General features: G+C 40.0%; 2 protein-coding genes across 4 annotated transcripts in view; one reads left to right on the top strand and one right to left on the bottom strand.

Moving 5' to 3' along the window:
* The window catches only part of LOC106663114, a 137,439-nt gene that overhangs the window by 102,470 nt on the left and 14,546 nt on the right, over positions 1–20,423 (bottom strand). For 2 of the 3 annotated variants that reach the window (XM_014387694.2, XM_014387695.2), the window contains exon 1: positions 8,542–8,695. The exons of the other annotated variant lie outside the window; for it this stretch is intronic. The gene's annotated coding sequence lies outside the window, so the exon portion shown is untranslated. Of the gene's footprint in view, positions 1–8,541; positions 8,696–20,423 lie in introns of those variants that run through there. 3 annotated transcript variants of the gene reach the window in all.
* LOC106663116 (serine/threonine-protein kinase MAK-like) overlaps positions 1–20,423 on the top strand; it is a 58,740-nt gene that overhangs the window by 23,331 nt on the left and 14,986 nt on the right. Inside the window, exon 2 of the mRNA XM_014387698.2 lies at positions 16,635–16,820. Within this exon, the coding sequence (XP_014243184.1) occupies positions 16,720–16,820 (101 nt within the window). The 5' untranslated portion in view covers positions 16,635–16,719. The remainder of the gene's footprint in view (positions 1–16,634; positions 16,821–20,423) is intronic.

Here is a 20,423-nt window from a genome sequence, read left to right on the forward strand (position 1 = left end):
GGTTCTTAATCGCATGTTTCGACACATAACTTGCCCAATTTTCCCATACAATATCTGAGTGCGTTCGATGAATTTTGGATTTAAAGTAAAAAAATGTAAGTCAGCTGGCCCTGATCTCGATCACATTCTGACGTACAATCTCTGTTTATGTCAAAATCTATCAATCAGTCCGTCTGTCTATCGCTCTCTCGCTACTTTTGTGATTGCCTGTCTTCATTCTGTCACTCTATTTCACTTAATATACATCTCTCTCTCTCTCTCTCTCTCTCTCTCTCTCTCTCTCTATCTCTCTCTCTTTCTCGCTCGCTCGCTCTCTACTTTATCTGTATATCTATCTCATTCTCTTCCTAAATCTCTTTTCTTCCAAATCTCTCTCTCCCTCTCTCACTACCTCCCTCCTTCTCTCTCTTTCTCTCTCCCTATCCCTCTCTTTCTCTCTCCCTATCCCTCTCTTTCTCTCTCCCTATCCCTCTCTTTCTCTCTCTCTCTCTCTCTCTCTCTCTCCTATCTATCTATCTTTATCTGTTTATTTATCTATCTATTTTCCTTCCCAAAATTTCTTTCTCTCTCTCTCTATCTATCTCTTTCTCTTCCTAAATATCTTTCCTCCCAAAAATCGCTCACACACACACACTCATATATATATATATATATATATATTTCACGACTTTTTCGATACAAAATGCATCAAATTTTGTATCGAAAAAGTCGTGAAATTTTTTAAAAGAATTTATTTTTGAAACGTTTTATTGACACTCGCGCCGTCCTCAATGGGCGATTGTTTACTCGGCGGTCGAGGACGACTCAGCGATAAAACGGTCAACATTTTGTCCCCAACAATATTGCAAAATTGAGCTTATTCTGCAGGATCTGCGGTTTAACACTCTGCCCACCCTCCGCCACCAGCCGACATTGTGAATTTTCATCAAATCGAAATGGTAGGCGTGTCGTCGATGTTGAAAACGAACCGAGGGAATGTTTACTTAACGCTAACGCAACCGGCGACCCCGTTCCGGAGCCGAGTCAGACTCCGAACCCGCGGCGGTCCGCCTCGTCTCGCTCCCGTTCCGGCCCTTTGCCTCGTATTTGCATCCGGCGGAGTTTCACCCCGGGTGAAGAGCCGAGTCGAGATCCTTTCCAACGTTCGGATGGGAAGTGAAGGGCGGTGGGTTTTACTTTCTAGCACCCGTGGAGAGAAAGCCCCATGACTTCGGAAAATGTATCGAGGGACGCATCTTTCTTGAAAAGGTGGAAACTAGCCATTCGAGTCAAGTTTATTTTAATAAATAAAACAGACGGATCACACAATAAAATTATTATTTTTATTAACATATTTGGTAAATGAAAAATCCTCGAGAACTGGCGTACAAGGCTTTTTACCGGTTCACCGACCCTCAATTGCACAATTGCACCCGGCGAGCACCATATGTAAATAAAACGAGAGTAGGCGGACCAGATCCGAACGATATTTTTATAACAAAGCAGATTCATATTATATTTAGACAAAAAAGACTGTGCGCGAACTACTACAGGAGACAAGAAAGGTTCGCGAATAGAAAAACCGTTCGTTACTGGAATTCATAATCTTGCGGGATAGTTTTAATAGCTGAAAATAGCGAGAATGGGCGGATCCAATTGACTTTAGAAGAATAAACAATGATAGGATAATAGAATGAAGGAGCAGGGAAGTAGTTAATGAATAAGTAGTTAATAAAAGACGTAGGGAAGAAATAGTTAATAAAATTTAAAAAAAAAGAGTAGAAACATTTTGTTAGGCTGAGAAACGTGAGAAAATAGAGAGTGAGAGAGAGAGAGAAGAGGAGGAAGGGAGGGAGGTAGAGAGAAAGAAAGAGGGGGAGAGAGAGGGAGAGAGAAGCAAAGAATGAAATAGATTTAGGGGAAAATTTTGAACTTGTGTATGGCTATTCATTTTTCTCCTTTTTCCAAGCACTCTTCGATAAATACACCATCTCTGTTTTAACCATCTCGGTGAGAAATAGAGAGCAACAGAGGGAGAGAGACTGAGAGAGGGAGAATGATAGAGATTTAGGAAGGGAAAGAAAGAAATAAAAAGAAAGAGAAAGAGAAAGAGAGAGAGAGAGAGAGAGAGAGAGAGAGAGAGAGAGAGAGAGAGAGAGAAGCCAAGATTGAATTAGACTTAGAGGGAAGATAATAAGAAAGATATAGATATACATAATTATGTAGATTAAGTTGATAGATTTAGGGTTGAAGAGAGATTTAGGGAACGAAAAAGAAAGAAAGAGGAAGATTTAGGGAGATAAAAAGAAAGATTTAGGGTGGGAAAAGTGGAAGATAGGTGATAGAAGAGATAGATTTAGGAAGGGCAAGAAAGAAAGAAAGAGATTTAGGGAAGGAAAGGAAATGATTTGGGGAAGGATACAGAGAAATTTAGGAAAGATAAGAGAAATGTTTTAAAAAAAAAGAGGGTTGAGTTATTATTAGGAACGTAAAGAAAGGGGGAGAGGGATAGAGAGAGAGAGTGAGAGAGAGAGAGAGAGAGAAATTGAGGGAGAGAGAGAGAAAAAAATTGAGGGAGAGAGAGAGAGAGAGAGAGATCCCCGGATAGTGGATTAATTAAGGCTGAAATTAATGAAAAGATATAGGTGGTAAAAAAAACCATGAAGTAAATGAGAGTGGGTGGAAGAGATATCTGAGAAACTTGACACTTTTTCGCAACGACAAGCGAGGCTGGGCGGACCGCCAACACAACAGGCTTTTTCCATATGGCAATATCTTACAATATTTCCCACCTCGTGCGCCCCCCCCCCTTGTGTTCTTAATAGCCACACGCCCAAGTACGGCCGAGCGGTTTTTCATTCCCGAGCATTATTAAAATTTTCCACTCTGGTTATCCGGCTTCCTGGTTTCCTCAGCCCCTTTCGCAACCGAACGTTCGACTTTTCCAACATTTTCATCGAGCAGTGAGGAAAAAACGCCCTGATCAATCCGCAAGGCTTTACGAAACACCAACGCAAAAAAAGTTGGGAAAGATTTTTTCAAAAACTTGCATATCCCTCTAAACAATTACGCGAAACAGCTGCGTTAAATAAGTTGAGTCTTTATAGAACAGTCAATTGACTCCTAGTCACTGTGTGTTTAGTTTCAACCTTATGCCACTAGACTATTGGCAATATGATGAATTAGTCTTCTGATGTTGTTTTCGGATCATACGCGCATATGCTTCCTCTTTCTGTCGGCATGTTCTATCCTAATATATCTTTGATTTGGGTTTCTCCAAGGCGGAAGATCGCACGGCACCATCGCAGGTTCCGCCTTTTACACTTATGGCCGTTTATCTCGGCCACGCTCGTTGTCTTTACATCATACAAAACTGTATCGATAAAAACCCACACACCATGTAAAAAGCAAAGCTTATTTTCAAAAATAAATCCTCGGATGCGATCGAAAGTGGTGACATCGGTTCGAAAAAGCTCGGGGAACCGGTCGCCCGTTTTGAAAGCCGCCTTTTTGATTCAGGCAAAAGAGCAAAGTTTAATTTTATTCGTCGTGAGGTTTCATGCCAATAAAGACGGCCGTTCTTCTACAATACGAATCCACGGGCCTTTCCACTTTCAAGGACTGCGGGCGCTGTGGCGAAATTCACCTGCATCTCGGCTTGAAACACTGCGACGCGATTTACATAATGTCAAGTGAATAAGAAAAAACTTTGTGCTACTTTAAGGCAAACTTTTTAAACAACTACAACCCAGTCTATTCGTCTATCCTTCTTTTGCTCTCCCTGTCCGACCAAAAAGGCAAAAGGAAAAATAATAAAAACCAATGTTAACATCACTCGTACTTTCCAAAGCAGAGTTTGTCGATCGTAAAAGGTAAAAGAGCGATAAAACAAAATAAATAAATAAAAACGACGGCTCTCGCGTTTTCCGGGAAAGCTGGCCTGCGAAGTAAGAGCAATTAACATTTGTTAACAATGAGTGAAAGCGCCCACTGCAGTTATCGCGCCCAGCGGTCTTTCATGGGGTCCGGAAAGCCTCGGCTCGATAAGTTTTAAAAACGGTTCGTCCAGTTTCGCTCCAACTCCCGGCCTTGGGATTTAAAAACCGTCACACGATCATCGATGGAGAAGGGCAAAAGTGATCGGCGATTGGCCGAGGACGAACTGATTCGGTTATAGTCGGACCAAAATTTACCGAGATTTATCCGCCTAATCTCGCACAATCATATGAGTGTTAGATTTAATTTATTACAGTTCCGTCCTGTTGGAAGTAGTCGGATTAGATAAGACGAAGTGGGACTAGATAAGTCGAAATGTTCCGCCTAGTCTCGCTTTATTTGATGGTTAGCTCGACCATGTATTATGAGTACTGATGCTGATCTGTAGTTGGACTACAACTGGCCAAGCCTGAACTTCCTAATCTCACTTTGTTGGCATTTGTTACAATGGTCATATGGACATTTGATGATGCTTTGACCTGATTGTATTCGTCCCAATATTGATCTGATGGTCCACCAACTCTCAATTGTTTTTGCTTTGGTAAGGTTTCGGTGGTAGAAATAGTCGTACTATTTGGTCGAACCTGGTCCGCCAAGTCACGCTTAGTTTTCATCGATTAGCACGATTATAGCCTTAGACAATGCAATGTCCTGTCACTAGTGGCTGGGCCAAAATGTCTGCTCCGCTCAATCTCTCTTAGAACTATTGGGTCCGCGCATTCTCGCTTTGGTATACGAATAAACAATGTTTTTGCCTTAAAATTAGACTTGTTCCAAATTGCTTTTAACTGTTGGTGAATAATCGGGTCGGAAAGGGTTTCCGGGCTGCCTAGTGTCGTTTTGTTTGCATAGTCTACCTGTGATCTAAATTAACCCTAGTTCGATATGATTGGGTATGAATTTTGTAGATGTACTCATTCACGTTCGCATCATCTCGCTTTATACCTAAAATATATTTCGCAGACTATTTCAAAAAATTAACTAGTCGCATCTAAAGTGTGGTTTACTTAGTCTCGCCGCTTTGTTAAAATTTGACTTTAAGTTTTAATTGGCTATAGTATGGATAAGATCTGGTCTATTCGACAAATTTTATTAGCCTGTTTAAAATATTTGGAAAAGATCGGATCCAAGTCTGCCAAGCTTGGTCCGACTAGTCTCGCTTTGTTCGCATAGTCTGACTCGTTCGAAACATTCGGTCGTATTTCGAAATAATCTGGTCTGTCTTCTCTCGGTTTATTTGCTAAGTATCACAGTCAAGGCGTTAGAAAAAATTGACTACTTGGTTCTAAAGTGGTCAAGTGTGGCTGTCTGGGAGTTGATTCATTGAATGTATTTTGCAATGACCTGGTCCGACTTTTCTTACAAAAGTCAGACAGATTTCTGTCGGAATAAAAACTAGCTTTTGGTTCCGCCGAGTCTCGCTATCCGTCAATTTGTCATTGATATTTTGATTATTTACTGTATTTCTGGTCAGGCCTTCTTAAAAAAAAAGCGAGGGTAGGCGGACCGGAGAATTCTTGTCGCGTCACATTTATGATTGGAGTTTTTCCAGGCTGCTCTTTCATAATTCAAATCCAAAGCGTATTAAATAAAAAATAAGTCATCCTGTGACTTTTCAAAAAATAAATACAAATTATTGTACAAAAGCTCTGACGACACATCGTAGCCCACATTTTTATTTCTTTATCTATTACATTTTACATATTCGAAAGCCTAGTGTAATCGTAGAAAAGCCGCTAAAGAGAGAAAAAGAGAGAGAGATAGAAAAGAAAGCCTCTTTACAATCGGCGTTAACGAACCCATTATGCGTAAAAGACGTGAGAAAGCCCTTCACGCTGACGCAAAACAGCTCCGTAAAAGCTGTTAGACGGTCGTTATTTAAATTGTGCCTTGGGTCCGCCCTGTCTCGCTCTTCTCGAACCAAGACAAAAGAATTGTCAGATATGTAAATTACTCCGCCCTCGTGGATTCTAAAGAATTCTAAAAAAAACTGTACGTGGACGATTCAAGGTGAACAAAGCGAGATTAGCCGGACCGGGACCGCTGATAACAGGCTTCTAACACTGACCTTTTCGTCTTCGATTGTGTCGTATCTATTGTTTCTCTCTTTTGCTGGGTTGCTGGGTACAGTTTGGAAATATTTGGGTCCGTCTGTCCTCTCCCTGCGATTTTTTTTATCGAGAAATACGAGCGGACGAAAACAGGGAAAACTGATAAACGGAAAAAGGTTATATTTCATGGGCAATACACAACCAATTTGTAATTAACTGCTCAAAAATATTATTGAAAGAATACGATAGAGACTAACAAAAAGTATAATCGAGGCAAAACAGGGAGATAAGGTGTACCAAATTTGAGAAAATTCCATTTCACTACAGCCAAGTAAGCGTGATTAGAAGGACCAAACATGATTTGTTTGGATCTGACTACTCCCAAATACTAAAAGAATCTGATCGAGGCTAATAGAAAAGTACATTCGTTTCCAACTTCTCTCAGCAGAAGAGGTAAGAAGAAGTACTCGTCCGACGGCAAAAACGCGATATGTGCGGACCAGATGGAAGCGAGCCCCTGAATTCCCCCATAGCTCGCCAGGCACAATATGCAGACAGAAGTCCGTCTAAAAATCAAGTTTAGTCGGGCCAGACTTTACCAAATTGAATCCAACCTGACGATTAAAACAGTCGACTAACCGCCAAGTCTGACGGCGCAGAATGTAGAAAATAAAGCGAGACTGTACGGACCAGATCCATCCAGATCCATACCTCTCAAAAGTTACGACTTTACTTAGCCAAGAAGATCATGCCCAATTAGGACTAATTTAAACACAGGCTGGGTGTGCAAACAAAGTGGGACTAAGCGGACCGGATAACCCATTTTAACTCAACTATGCCCAAACAGCTAAAAGAATTTTGGAACCACCTAATCTAATTTCAGCGAGTGGTAAAAACTTGGATGACTTGATTTAGGCCCTACTAGTTTTAGTAGGACTTACCATCACCCAATGGACTTATGACCAAAGATGGCAAGACTACGCGGGCCAGGTTCAATCAATTGTCGTTCGCACATGGTCACTTACTGGGCATGTCTTCACACGCGGGTTTTGAGTTATTCAGACGCATTTCGGCATTGCGCCATCTTCAGTGAGGACCAAAACCCACCGTCAACTATAATTGTTCGGTTACTCTAAACAGAACGAAATATCCTGTAATGCTCATATGATCGAACTAATCAAATCAAATAAAGCGAGATTAGGCGTTTTTCTTCAAACGTCCAGGGGTAAATCAAGTACACGGACCGGACTTACTTGCCTTCGGCCGAAGTAGGCTTAATGTCGAAAGGAAACCTTGAGGGGGTGGCTCATGTCCTTATGAAAGTCAACACGGGCCGTATCTATTTACAACGAAGCACACGGTTCTTAAATTCCAACTTGCTTCGGACGTCCTGCCCATTTGAAAGTTTTACTCGCGAGTTTAAATAACAACGGGCGACAAAGCGAGACCAGGTGGACCTCGTAGATTTTCCCAAAAATCCCATGGTCAACTGGGCAAAATAAGCGGAACATAACAAGCCGCCCAGACGTTATTTAAACTGTGAAAGCAAGCGAAACCTGGCGGACCAAATTTTACAGATTATTCGAAGTAGACAAATAAAAACTACATCATTCATCTAGATCATACAACATCATACAGCTTAAAATTAACGGACAATATCATGTCCACCTATGGTGCCATTTTTAAACGAACCGTCATAGCAAAGCGAGACCCCTCGGAACACTCCGATTACTCTCCAATAATAAGAACAATCTAATATATTGTCGGGTAGACATGTGGAAATAGAGCGAGAATGGGTGGATTCCGCATCTAACGACCATAGTTTCTAACTTCTAATATAATCCGACCCAATGGGACAATTTTTTCAAGTCAGTGCAAACACAGCGAGAACAGGGGGACGATTATGCTTAATTATGATCAATTATACAGAAAAACAGACAAAGCAAAAAAAGTGAGCCTGGGTGAAACTGGGAGGATCCCAATTTCGTCCAGACTCCTGATAGGTCTCTAAACTCCAAACTATAACAGTTTTGAATAATTTAAAAAAAACGAAACCAGGACCAGACTTCGATCGATTCGACATTCTCACGTCTACCAATGTTGATGTACATTTTCAAGCAAATACAGCGAAGGTAGACGGACCGGTACTCAACCACAGCAGAAGATTGGTTTTTGATACAATTAGAAGGGAAACTGTCACAAATTCTCAGTCCGTTTGTTCTCGCAGTTTTCACGCTTCCGCGATTGACGGGCCAGTGACGCGTAAGCATCCAACAGTCCAAAACTTACTTATTTTAAAAAAATCTCAGGGATAATTTTTATACCGCTATACATATGTAAATAGGTATTGTTGACCATTTAAATTAGCGACATTTAGCAGATCCAAATTTAAGAGTAGGATGGACCAGATTATATATCAAATTGGGTATGAAAGACAGCTGTGGTCTCAGATCGAACGGAAAAGAGCGAAATTGCGCGGAGCCTCAGTGTATCATTTTTTAAGTTAGGGACTCACCTCGGGTGCGGCGTCTCCTCAATCGAAGCTGTAATCCAAAATCCAAAATCCAAAATTTCGGAAACTCGCAGCTCAATCACTGACACAAAAAAAAGAACGAACGGTCGGAGACGCACAGAACGTGGCGCGCGGAGGACAACGAGAGAACTGAAGAAAGGATCGGCTCTGCGGTACCGGGCATCCCCACCGCGCGACGTCTTCAGCCTTCCACTTCAATCCGCCCTTTCTACATATAACGGCACAGGAGACGAAAAGAGAAAAGAAAGGGGAAAAAAGAGAAGAAATTAGAAAAATAGTACTCCGGCTGACGATTCACTTTTAGTCTACCGTTTATCTGCTGACCTAGGTCACCTGGTCAACGTCTAGCTGTCTCTGTCCTTCTGTTTTTCCGAGTTGTGTATGGCTATTCATTTTTCTCCCTCTTTTCCAAGCGCGCTTCAATAAATGCACCATCTCTGTTTTAACCGTCTCGGAGAGAGAGAGAGAGAGAGAGAGAGAGAGAGAGAGAGAGAGAGAGAGAGAGAAAAGAGAGGGAGAATGAGAAAGATTTAAGAAGGGAAAGAAAGAAAAAGAGATTCAGGGACGAAAAAAGAGAGTGATTTAGATAAAGATAGAGAGAGGATTAGGGAGAAGAAGAGATAAAGATTTAAGGAGGGGAAAAGAAAAAGAGAAAGAAATGAGAGAAGGAGAGAGAATTTTAGAGAGTCAATGAAAGAGAGAGAAAGAGAGAGAGAGAGAGAGAGAGAGAGAGAGGAAGTGAGTGAGAGAATAAAGAGAATAAAGAAATTTAAGAAGGGTAAGATAGAGAAAGAGATTTAGGGACGAAAAAAGAGAGAGAGTGACTTAGGTATATATAGAGAGAGAATTAGGGAGAAAAAGAGAGAATAATTTAAGGATGGAAAAAGAAAAAAGATGAGCGAAGAAGAGGAAAGTTTAAAGAGTGATTGAAAGAAAGAGAGAGAGAGGGAGAAGAAGGGAGGGAGAGAGAGATAGACAGATATCATTAGGTATAGATAAAGAGAAAAAGATTTAAGGAGGGAAAAAGAAAAAATAGAAAGAAATGAGAGAAGGAGAGGATGTTTAGAGAGGGAATGAAAGAGAGAGAGATTTACGTAGAGATAGAGAGGGATTTACGTAGAGATAGAGAGAGAAAGATTTAAGGAGGAAAAACGAAATGAGATGGATAGAGAAGTTTAGAGAGGGAATGAAAGTGCGGGAGATTGGGAAGGGGAAAGAGTGATTTAGTGACGGAAACAGAGAGATTTAGGGAAGGAAAGAGAGAGAGAGTGAGAGAATTATTAAGAGCGAAAAGAGCGAGATAGAATGATTTAGGGAGAACGAGGTACAGAATCCAACACAAGAAAAATCGGTTTTGTTGATCCCCTTAACATGTGGTATACAGGTCCTCAAAGTCTAAAGAAGCATCGTTCAGACCAAGCCACTGTTCAGAGGAGATCCCAAGTCAGCCCAGTTTAAATTCATCTACCCCTTTTCATTGATGGTTTCCGACCTCCCACGATGGGTAAAACAGGTGACCCAAGCCAGGAAGCTCACCTTTCGCGAACATCACTCACCGGAAAAATCCTGCATTAATCAGCATCGGCTACATCCTTCACAGGTGAACAGGTTGCCTATAAGAGAGTGGGGACCAGTAGCCAGTTCAAATTTAAATTCGAATAGTGTAAAATGTCTTAAGAATGGCAGAATTTTGTGAGATACCCAGAGCAAATGCTACTTAGTGACGAGTGCAAGAGGTACCTTAAACTACTACAACTATAAGCAGTGTAGGCTTGTACGCACAAGATACAGCCGAAAACAGATATACAGACACAAACCCAGTACAATTTTTTTTTTCATTCCGTTTTAAATCAGATAAATGCGGGTCGTGAAGAATCGTGTGGTCGTTAGAAAATGACGATGGAAACCGCGAGAATGTCCATGGAAATTACGATAACATTCTTCAGCAGTACAGGAAGTGAGAGCGGATTATCACCATTTTACTCCTTACTAGAGTTACTTATTATTTATTTTTACCTTTTTTACACAGCGTCCAACATGTTAACCGGATTTTTTTCTGTGTTTTTCATTTGTCCTTTCATTTCTTGTCTTGTTCGATCCATCTTTTTAAAAGAGTTTTTCCACAATGAAATATCCATTTTGAACGACTGAAGAATGTAATTTTGTCATGCAAGGCCACCACCGCAAGGGCAACTCGGCCGGGCCATCTGCTCTCACCAAAAAAGGTTCTTTGACGCGTCTCCCCTGGTGAGCCAATGCTAATGATTTGTAAATGTCCTCTGGTTATCCGCTTAGACACGAGCATAAATCGTCTGTTTGAGTTGTTATACGATCCGTGGTGTTTTTATTAATCAGTGACTCATTGGCAGTCAATCGAAGGGCAGGAATGAGAGAAAGCATGTGTTTGGGGTCCGTGTGGATTGCGGATTTTCGAATCGGCCGGTGAATACAGATTGATCGAAGTGGATCGTCCTAGTGTTTGTATTCCATCGACGTCTACTAATCAGATCTCGAAGCACCCGGATGACGTCCGGCGACGACGGAATTGTCCTTTGTTCCAAAAGTGCGGTGAATGGTCAATCATTGCCAAGTCGGTGAAAGGGTCTTCACTTCCTATCGTGCTAGAGTCCCATTTAACTTAAATAACAAAAGGATTGATTTTTTCCTATTATTGTTTGACGACAAAAGCACGCACTATAGGCCGAAGTCTGCCATGGACCCATGGGAACTTCGCTCTTATCGACAGTTAAAACAGTCCGTTGAGAAATAAAATATAAAGCTAAAATCTTAGAAAAAGCGAGACTAGGCGGACCAAATTGAAACAACCAGTTTATCTTAGACAATCATACTGCTCATACTCAGAGAGATTGGGCGAACCAACCTGCAATTGTGGTCCGACTACTCACCGACAGTTAAAACAGTCCGTTGAGAAATAAAATATAATGGTAACATCTAAAAATAGCAAGACTAGGCGGACCAAATTGAATTAAAGTAAGTTTACCGTAGACATCATACTGCTCACACACAGACCTAACTCGAAAAATTGTGGTCAGACTACATCACCGATAGTTAAAACAGTCCGGTAGGAAGTAGAATATCAAGCTAACTCCTCAACAACATCGAGACTAGACGGAACAAATTGAAAAGTCAAATTATCATAGACTGTCATACCACTCAAATACAGCGATATTAGGCGGACCAAACTTGATAAATTGTGGTCCGATTACTCTCCGATAATTAAAACTGTCCGGTGGCAAATAGAATTTAAAGGTAACACTCAAAAACAGCGAGATTGGGAGGACCAAACTGAATTAAAGTGCATTTATCATCGACTGTCGTACTGCTCAAACACCATATTATTCGGACCAGATTTGATCAATTTCGGTAAGCCTCTCAATGTTCGATCTTCTAACAGTAAAGTGCTAAGTGGATCATGGATCTGATGGACGTGCTCAACCCCAAACGAAATTTTGACGCGACTACTATCGAAGAGTTGGATCATTCGCCTATTTCTAAAGCATGATCTAGCTAGCACAAGCTTAAAATAGCGAGGATAAGCGGACCATGGATCTGGTGGACGTGCTCACCCCGACGAAATTTTGGCTCGACTACTACCCAAAGTTGAATCATTCGTGCATTTATAAATCACGGTCGAGCTAGCACCTGATAAAAATGACGAGGTTAAGCGGACCATGATGGACGTGCTCAACTCCGAACGAAATTTTGGCGGATCTAATGGAAGTACTGATAACTTAACCATTTAATAAAGCTATCATCTAACTCTAATGTACTGTCATGCTAAGTAGCAAATAAAGCGAGGATTGAAGGACCATATCGTGCTTAATTACAGTCAAGAATGCAGACAGTCAAACTACGAACAAAGCGATATTAGGCGGACCTGGTGTCCTTCCTACCTACATGTTTTTTCCCAGCCTCCATGCCAGTCTTACAGTTCATATTATCTATTTTCGTGCAATATTTTTTTCACATCACAGTTCCTTTTTAAATTTTTTGCTCCTTGTCATTTATAACCTGCTTTGTCTTTTAATTTTTATGAGTACGGTTTATACGTTTATGTTACTTGATATCCTTCATTGTTTTTTAGCTTTTCCCTTATTGTTAAGCGAACATTTACGTATGATAAGTAGTGGTATAACATTTTGGCATAGGGAGCAAGGTTCCCATGGGTCGAAGAGAATCAGTCAGAAATCACGGCCCTTGTTATATCCGAACTTATATAAACGATATAACTCGGATCCGCCTTTCTATTTATTTCCCCCTTTGATCGATACCCGTCCATCCGACGATTTTCGAAAGGGGGAGCGGAACGGAACCGTCCGACGAGCCTTGAACCGGGTCCAAATGGGTTGGCGGCCCGATTCCGTCCACGTCCTCCGAAAGAAGGCACCGCGAATGCTAAATCCAGCTCGTTTTTGGCATTTTTCCTCCCTCCCCTATGATCGGCAATTTTCTGAATTTGACGGCTCGTAGAAAGAAGGGCGGACGGGTAGCGGTCCTCGTTTACGTCTCACTCTGGTTCATCCAGATGGAATGGCGGCCGCGTTTAAATAAATCATAAAGCGTGTTAACGTTTGACCGGGGGTCGGCGTCGCGCTCCGTTTCCCTGGACCCCGGGTCGCCCTTTTACCCATTTCCCTAGACGACCGGGAGTTTCTCGTTCCCACCTGTTCACGCAACATCGAAGTCGAAAAAAAAATTCGAAAATCCATGTATTTTGAGGATGTTGTCCGACGTGGGAACAACTGGAGCGCAACAGGAATCCCTCTACGCATATAATTTAAATACACTTACGGGTGTCCGCTTTGTTACGCGCACAGTCATCTGTGAGACCCCCTTTTACTGTTTATTATTGTCTTGTTTTTCAATATTTTACTATAATACCGAGGAAGTTGTGCAATTGGAATTACGGCCCGTGAACGTTTCCCAAGAAGGAAGAAAGTACCCAACGAACATCCATTGTCATTCTTTAAAATAGGAAAAGACGGTGCTAAGAATATACATACACATAAGCTTATTAGATAGGAACAAGAAGGAAGCACAACATATCGTGTTGGTTGATCAAAAAGTTACATGTATGATATAGCCCATAGAAAGCATAGAAGGTTCAAAAATACACACCAGACAAGAACAGGATGTAGTAGGATCAAAAGTCCTATTTGATGGACGCAGCGCAAAATTGTTTACCTACCTCAAGAAAACTATCCGTAGGTAGGAAGGTTCGCGCTACATAACAAATTTAGAAGGAACACCCAAAGAAATTGGCACAAAAAAAGAGTATTAGGTTGAAATAAGTTATCCTATTTCAAAGCATATTGGTCTAGAGTCATTTTGAAGGCACTTTCCAAGGTACGCAAATAAAAATCCTTCGGACACAACTCGGAAAATAAGGGAATGATGCCATCTAGTGTCTCCGTCCATATAGATATTGTAGACCGAGGAATAGAGGTACATGGAAAATCTGGAAGGTATAAGCTCAAACACAATCACTGTGGTAGATTGGATTGCGAAATCCTTGTTATACACTTAGGATAACAAGGGGATCAGGTCATCTCTCATGTCTTCGTCTAGATGGATATTGCAATTCGAAGTACCGAGTTACATGGAAAATTTGGAAGATAAACACACATACACATTATTGACAGAGAGATAGGATTGCAAAAAATTGGCTTATACCCATAGAAAAATAAGGCGATCAGGTCATCCCTTTTTTTCTACATCTATATAGATTTGCAGTCTGAAGTATAGAGGTACATGGAAAATTTTGGACGGTATGCCCTCACAAGAAAAATGCGGTAGAAATTAGAAATCCTTCTTAAACACCTCGGAGAATAAGGGGATTACTGAAATGTGGATGTTGCACATGAAGATGTATTAGATGTAGATGACAGATGTATTAGTCGGGGTGTGTGATATATTGCGCCCTTTAAGAACTGTTGTTTCCCCCGTTCTGTGCATATAGCACACCGGTGAGTCCTATTTCATCAAGGAATTTAATCAGTAGAACCGGTTTCAGTGGTTGAATTTCTTCTACGATCACACTTTACATCCCGAAGCACTTCCTCCTGCTGACAAGTAGAGCCACAGTTTGTTAGGTGTGCTGGTGTCTCCTCTGCTTCTTTGCAGAATCTGCACGTGCCGTCTTGGGTTATACCAATCTTCTTTCAGTGTCCTGTTAAGAATCCTGTCAAGATTCGCAGTTTTTCCTGCTTCTTTTGATACACTCTATTACTTCTTTCCTTCCGAAATTTTTAAGGAGGTTGTTGGATTGTTTGTGTCAAATGAGTGATTTCCATTGTTCCCTAATTTTCTTTTTATCCTTCTGTCTGAGGTACTCATTGATAGTGTGGGTTCCTATGCCACAGAAGGGTTAGGGATCCTATCAGCGGCATAGCTGCCCCTTTTTCACAAGGGTGTCCGCTTTCTCGTTGCCTTCTTCTCCCTCTAATGATGCACATACTTATATACAGAGCAGTAGTAGATAGAAACGAGAAATCTTTCTTATACCCCAAGGAAAGAAAGGAGAAACTACGCATATACATACACACTCACACAAGAATAAGAAATCCTTCATATACATCTAGCAATTAGAGGGATTAGATCATCTCTCTGAGGCTGTGCACGAGGCTTGATATCCCTCAAGAAATTTATCTATGGGTAGGAAGGTTCTTGATATATAACAGATTTAGAAGCTACGATTAAAGAAACACATAGACACACACACAATAGGAGACAGAGGTACGTAGGAAATTTGGAAGTTATACACATATGCACACTCACACACAAGAGTAGAATTAATTACTGAATATCCCGCAGCTTTTCGTCAAATTAATTAATTACGTCAGATAATATTTTGCAACCGATATGGTCCGCCTGTCCTGGCTTGCAATAATTACATGTTAACCCGGTCGATGTATGTAACAAAATAAATTATTATTCTGTGAGGGCTAATGACTGAATGTTGTTTTATTGTTTCGAACCATCGGATCGACTGATGTAGCGTGTCAGCCCTGAGCCCTAACGGTACCTGATTTTGACTTTTGTTTTTGTTCATCGTGTAATCTATCGAGAGGGCATGGGAACGACGCAACCACTATAATAACCGGGTGCCAGGTCGGGGCTAACAGGTGTTTAGTCGAGAACAGGCCGATCCGACAAAAACATCAACGTGAAGGAAGTTAAGTAAATATTCGGACCGCCTCTTCTCGCTTATCTTTACCCTTCGACTACATTTTCCTCTATAATGTTAAATTCATAGACATCAATACTTAACGGCAATTTTTGATATACTTGTCCTACCCATGACTCCAATAGCCATGGTCAATATTAGCCAGTAGTTATGCGATGTCAATATTGATCTTATGGGGGGACGTTGATCAATGACCGTGTTTACAACCAACTGTCACTAGTTAATTCTCGAAAAGATATGTTGCGGATACGGAGGGAAAGACACGGAAGTGTGCCAAGAGTATTTCAGACGGAGCGCGACGCGTTTCAGCCGGTCCACAGGCTTGACTGGGCAAGAGAAAGTCAACTGTTTCAAAACCATCCTCAGATATCATCTCTGATATCCGCGGCCAGATTGGAATCGCACGTAGTTGGATAACGAAATTAGATTCCGTCCGAGGAGATGCCGGCCGGTCGGATCAATCAAAGACAAAAGTAGGATCCTTTGAACAATAAAATATAAAAAAAGAAGAGCCCAACTAACGTTTTACCTTCAGAAGAAACGACCGAGTTCAATCAACTTGGTTAGAAAGGTTGTGGCATCTGCAGAATAGAATATGTCATCTCTAGCTCTTCCTTTATCCATCAATCTATCACTTTTCCTCAAAATATATTTCTATATATCTTTTCTTCTGTTTCTGTGAACTTGCTTTGTTTTTCAATGTTTTGAACCAAAATAAAAAGGTACAAAACCTATGAGGTGTGAATTTGGTTTTGGTTATGAATTGGCGAAAATCCAACGTTCAGTTCGTCGTCTCTTGCCCAATTAACCGTTGATTAAAATTAAACCCATCCCACCACGTCACCAATATCGATCTGTTGTGTTTCAGGTCGCCCAGGTGACGATGAGAGGGCTCTCGACGTAGCCGGCGGTGGCAGCTGGCAAACCGGAGGCAGTGATGTAGAAGAGGTGATATGAACCGCTACGTTCAGCTCCATCAGCTCGGAGATGGCACCTACGGATCAGTCGTACTCGCCCACAGGGTGGACACCGGGGAGAAAGTCGCTATCAAAAGGCAAGTCTATTCATTCAAAAACACAACACGACAAACGAGACACATTGATATACTTAAGTCTTGATTGAGCAGGGTAAATCAGAAGCTAAAGTACCGATAACATACATCAAAAATGTTTGGATATTAAAAAATCTATGTTCCGCCAGAATTCCCATTGACCTTAGGTCTTCCTGAACAAAATTTTTGGCAGTATGGAAAATTGGTTGAGTCATGGTTTGATATTGTTTTAAGTATATCTCAATATTTACACACTCAATTTCTACAGCTCTAGCATAAAATTCACTTTAGAAAAAAAATTGTGTGAGAACATTGATTTTCTACTGTTAAATTGATATACTAGCCCCATCATGGTTGAACTAAACTTTTCATTTCCGGAAACTGTTTACCCCGTCAATACTACTGTTTATGTATTCATATAAATGTACGCTCCTTGTATTCAATTTTTTCTCTATCAAACTCAACGAGAGAGTATTAAAACTGTAGAATGGACGGAAAATGATACCTAGGAAATAGGAAATCGTACGGGTCAGGTCACACGGTGGAACGAACTAAACGGACGTGGCGGGACGGGCAATTGGACAGTTAGATATAATAAATTCCACGTAGGCCCATCATAGAGTACAAAAATTACAGGCGAATATAAAAATGAGAACAGCCTGAGAAAAGCGACGAGCATATCCTTTGATTTGCAATTTTGCAAGATGTGCTTTCTTGGCCGACTGGATGGCCGTCCTCGTGTTTTCATTTGTATAACATTTAATATACGTTCCATTATTCCTATTTTACACTGGGACTTGCACAGTGTACAACCTCGGCCGTTTTGGAGCTTGTTGAACACAATTGCTTTTCGCAGGATCCATCAACGATAGAAGACATAACTGAATTATTCAAATTAACAGGCAAGTTGAAAGGAATTGAACGATCCTATTGTTGTACAACAACGAAATTGGGGATACATACCACTTCGCTCGCATAACAGTCTGATCAGAATTTTAATAGGCTACGGTGGTTTTTTGGGGGAACAAGTATTCTGTGTGCACGCATTTATTTGAATGTGAGAGAGAGTGAGAGAATAAGAGATGAAACAGCACAATAAAAGCGACTGAGGAAGATAAGTAATATATAAACAGTGAGGTAGAGAAAGAATGGCGATAGATTGGTAGATATATAAAAGCGATATATTATACCAAATATTAAATTAGCTAATAAATATTTTCGAAGGTAAAAAGTCAGGTATGGTTATACTAAATCATGATTTTCTTTAGGTTAAATCACAATTTACAGATTTTGTCCTAAACTACATTTATTGATAATTATTCAAATATGAGAGAAATTGAATCGTATGATACGAACAAATTTTTCGCTTAAACAACCCAAACTTCGCGGAATCAGTGTTGCCTGCAGTGTTGCCCGAACACGGGGCAAAGGGTATCTGCATCCGAAATTAAAAATATTTATTGTTTGTACATTTGGAAAACTGTCGAACTGAAACCTAACAAATTTCCATATCCGGAATCAGTGTTACCCGAGCACAGGATAGAGGTAAAAACATGATTACAGGAGAGAGAATGAAAGAGAGAAACTGACAGACAGAGTGAATGAGTAAGTGATGAAATAGGAGAATAAAAGCGAATGAGAGGAAAGGAATATACACATTCAGAAAAACGATGAGAAATAGGTAGAGAGATTGAACACGTTTTATAATAACAATCTATATATCCAGTAGATAAAAAAGTGGCACTGAATATTATCATTCACTCTTCTCTACAAGCTAACTCAATATATAAAATTTTGTTCCAAACAATATTATTTTTTGATAATTAATAAATTATGCAGTGTATTGACCCATATGATATAAAAAATATAGCTTTTCTCGCTTCAATAACCCCAACTCCCTGGAATCAGTTTACCCTCGAACACGGGTTGGGGTGAAAAAACAGTGACAAACGCATTACAGACACGTTTGATTTTTACTTAGAAACTACAGTACAAATCGACTTTTATCGTCTTTATTTACAAAAAATCACTTGTGCGCACTACGTAAAAGTGTCAAAGTGATAAACCTAACGAACTTCCATATCTGGAATCAGAGTTACCCGAACCCAGGATAGCGGTAAAAACAGAATTACAGGAGAGAGAAAGAAAGACAGATGGGGAGAGCGAAAGAGTGACTGGAAGGAGAGATAGAGAGAGGCAGACGAACTGACAGAGTGAATGAGTAAGTGATGAAAAATGAAATAGAAAAATAAAAAGGATTGAGAAGAACGGTAATTTATCTAAACAGATATTCAGAGAAACGATGAACAATAGAGAGACTGAAAACGTTTTATAATATAAATATCTGTACAGCTTTTTACATGCTAAATCATTATGCAAAATTTGGTCCCAAACAACATTATTTATTTATAATTAATAATATATGCAGTGTATTGACCCATACAATATAAAAAAACATAGTGTTTCTTGCTTTAACAACTCCCACTTCCAGAATCAGTGTTACCCGCAGTGTTGCCTCGAACGTGGGTTGGGGTGAAAAACAGTGACAAACGCATTACAGACAGCACGTTTGTTTTTTACGTAGGAACCACATTATAAATCGACTTAAATATATTTATTTACATCCCAAAAACACTTGAGCACACTACGAAAACATTTTGACGCACTAAACTACAGAAACCTCACTCCCCTGAATCAGTGTTTACCGCAGTGTTGATCCAAACACGGGAAAAACAGGGGCACAGATAGCACGTGAAATGAAATATATTTAATTATTTTAAAATAAAAAGAATTAAATTAAAAAAGATCATGTGATAGATATGAAAGGGTAGAATAACTTGAAAAATAAAAACTTGGTAAAACCCCAGGAAATAAATAATATATAGTATAGTTATATCCGATACTTTTTAAAAGGATAGTTCCTACTCACAGTAAGTTGTTTTGCAACGATCCGGATTTCGAGCAGTTTACCTCATCATCAGGTTGAAAGACTTCCACAACCACGTCTCTCGACATGAATTGCCAAAGTGAACCGCTGATACCTCCGCCAACGCGACATTCCAATTATCAGCTGATTTTTTTAATGACGCTCAATTTGATCGAGCGAAACGCGGAAATTATAACACAAATAAATATTAGAATAATAAATACTTAATATTACTATAAATTACTATAAAAATAATAACAATTAAAATAATTAGATTAATTATTTGGATGTTTGATATTATTTATGTACATATCTAAAACCTTAAAACCTTAGCAAAAAACAACGGGTATCAAGAAATATTTATTGATAGGTTGCTAGTTAAAAGAATAAAAAAATTAACTTTAAACGAATCAACAATAGGACTCAGTCACCCCACCACAAATGAATCAGTAGGTTTCCGTTGTTTGCCATACATTGGTGAATTATCCCAAAAAGTTAGTAAAATTTTTAAACAAGAAGGTTTTAGAATAGCTTTTAGAAGTACGGGTTCACTTAAAAACATCCTCTCAAAACCTAAAGACAAAGTAGACAACTTGGCAAAAAGTGGGGTTTACCAACTCAATTGTAATGATTGTGATATTAAATATATAGGACAAAGCGGTAGAGAAATAAAAACAAGA

This window comes from Cimex lectularius, unplaced genomic scaffold (assembly GCF_000648675.2).
Source record: "Cimex lectularius strain Harlan isolate CLEC.00 unplaced genomic scaffold, Clec_2.1 scaffold131, whole genome shotgun sequence".
NCBI classification, from domain to species: Eukaryota; Metazoa; Arthropoda; class Insecta; order Hemiptera; family Cimicidae; genus Cimex; species Cimex lectularius.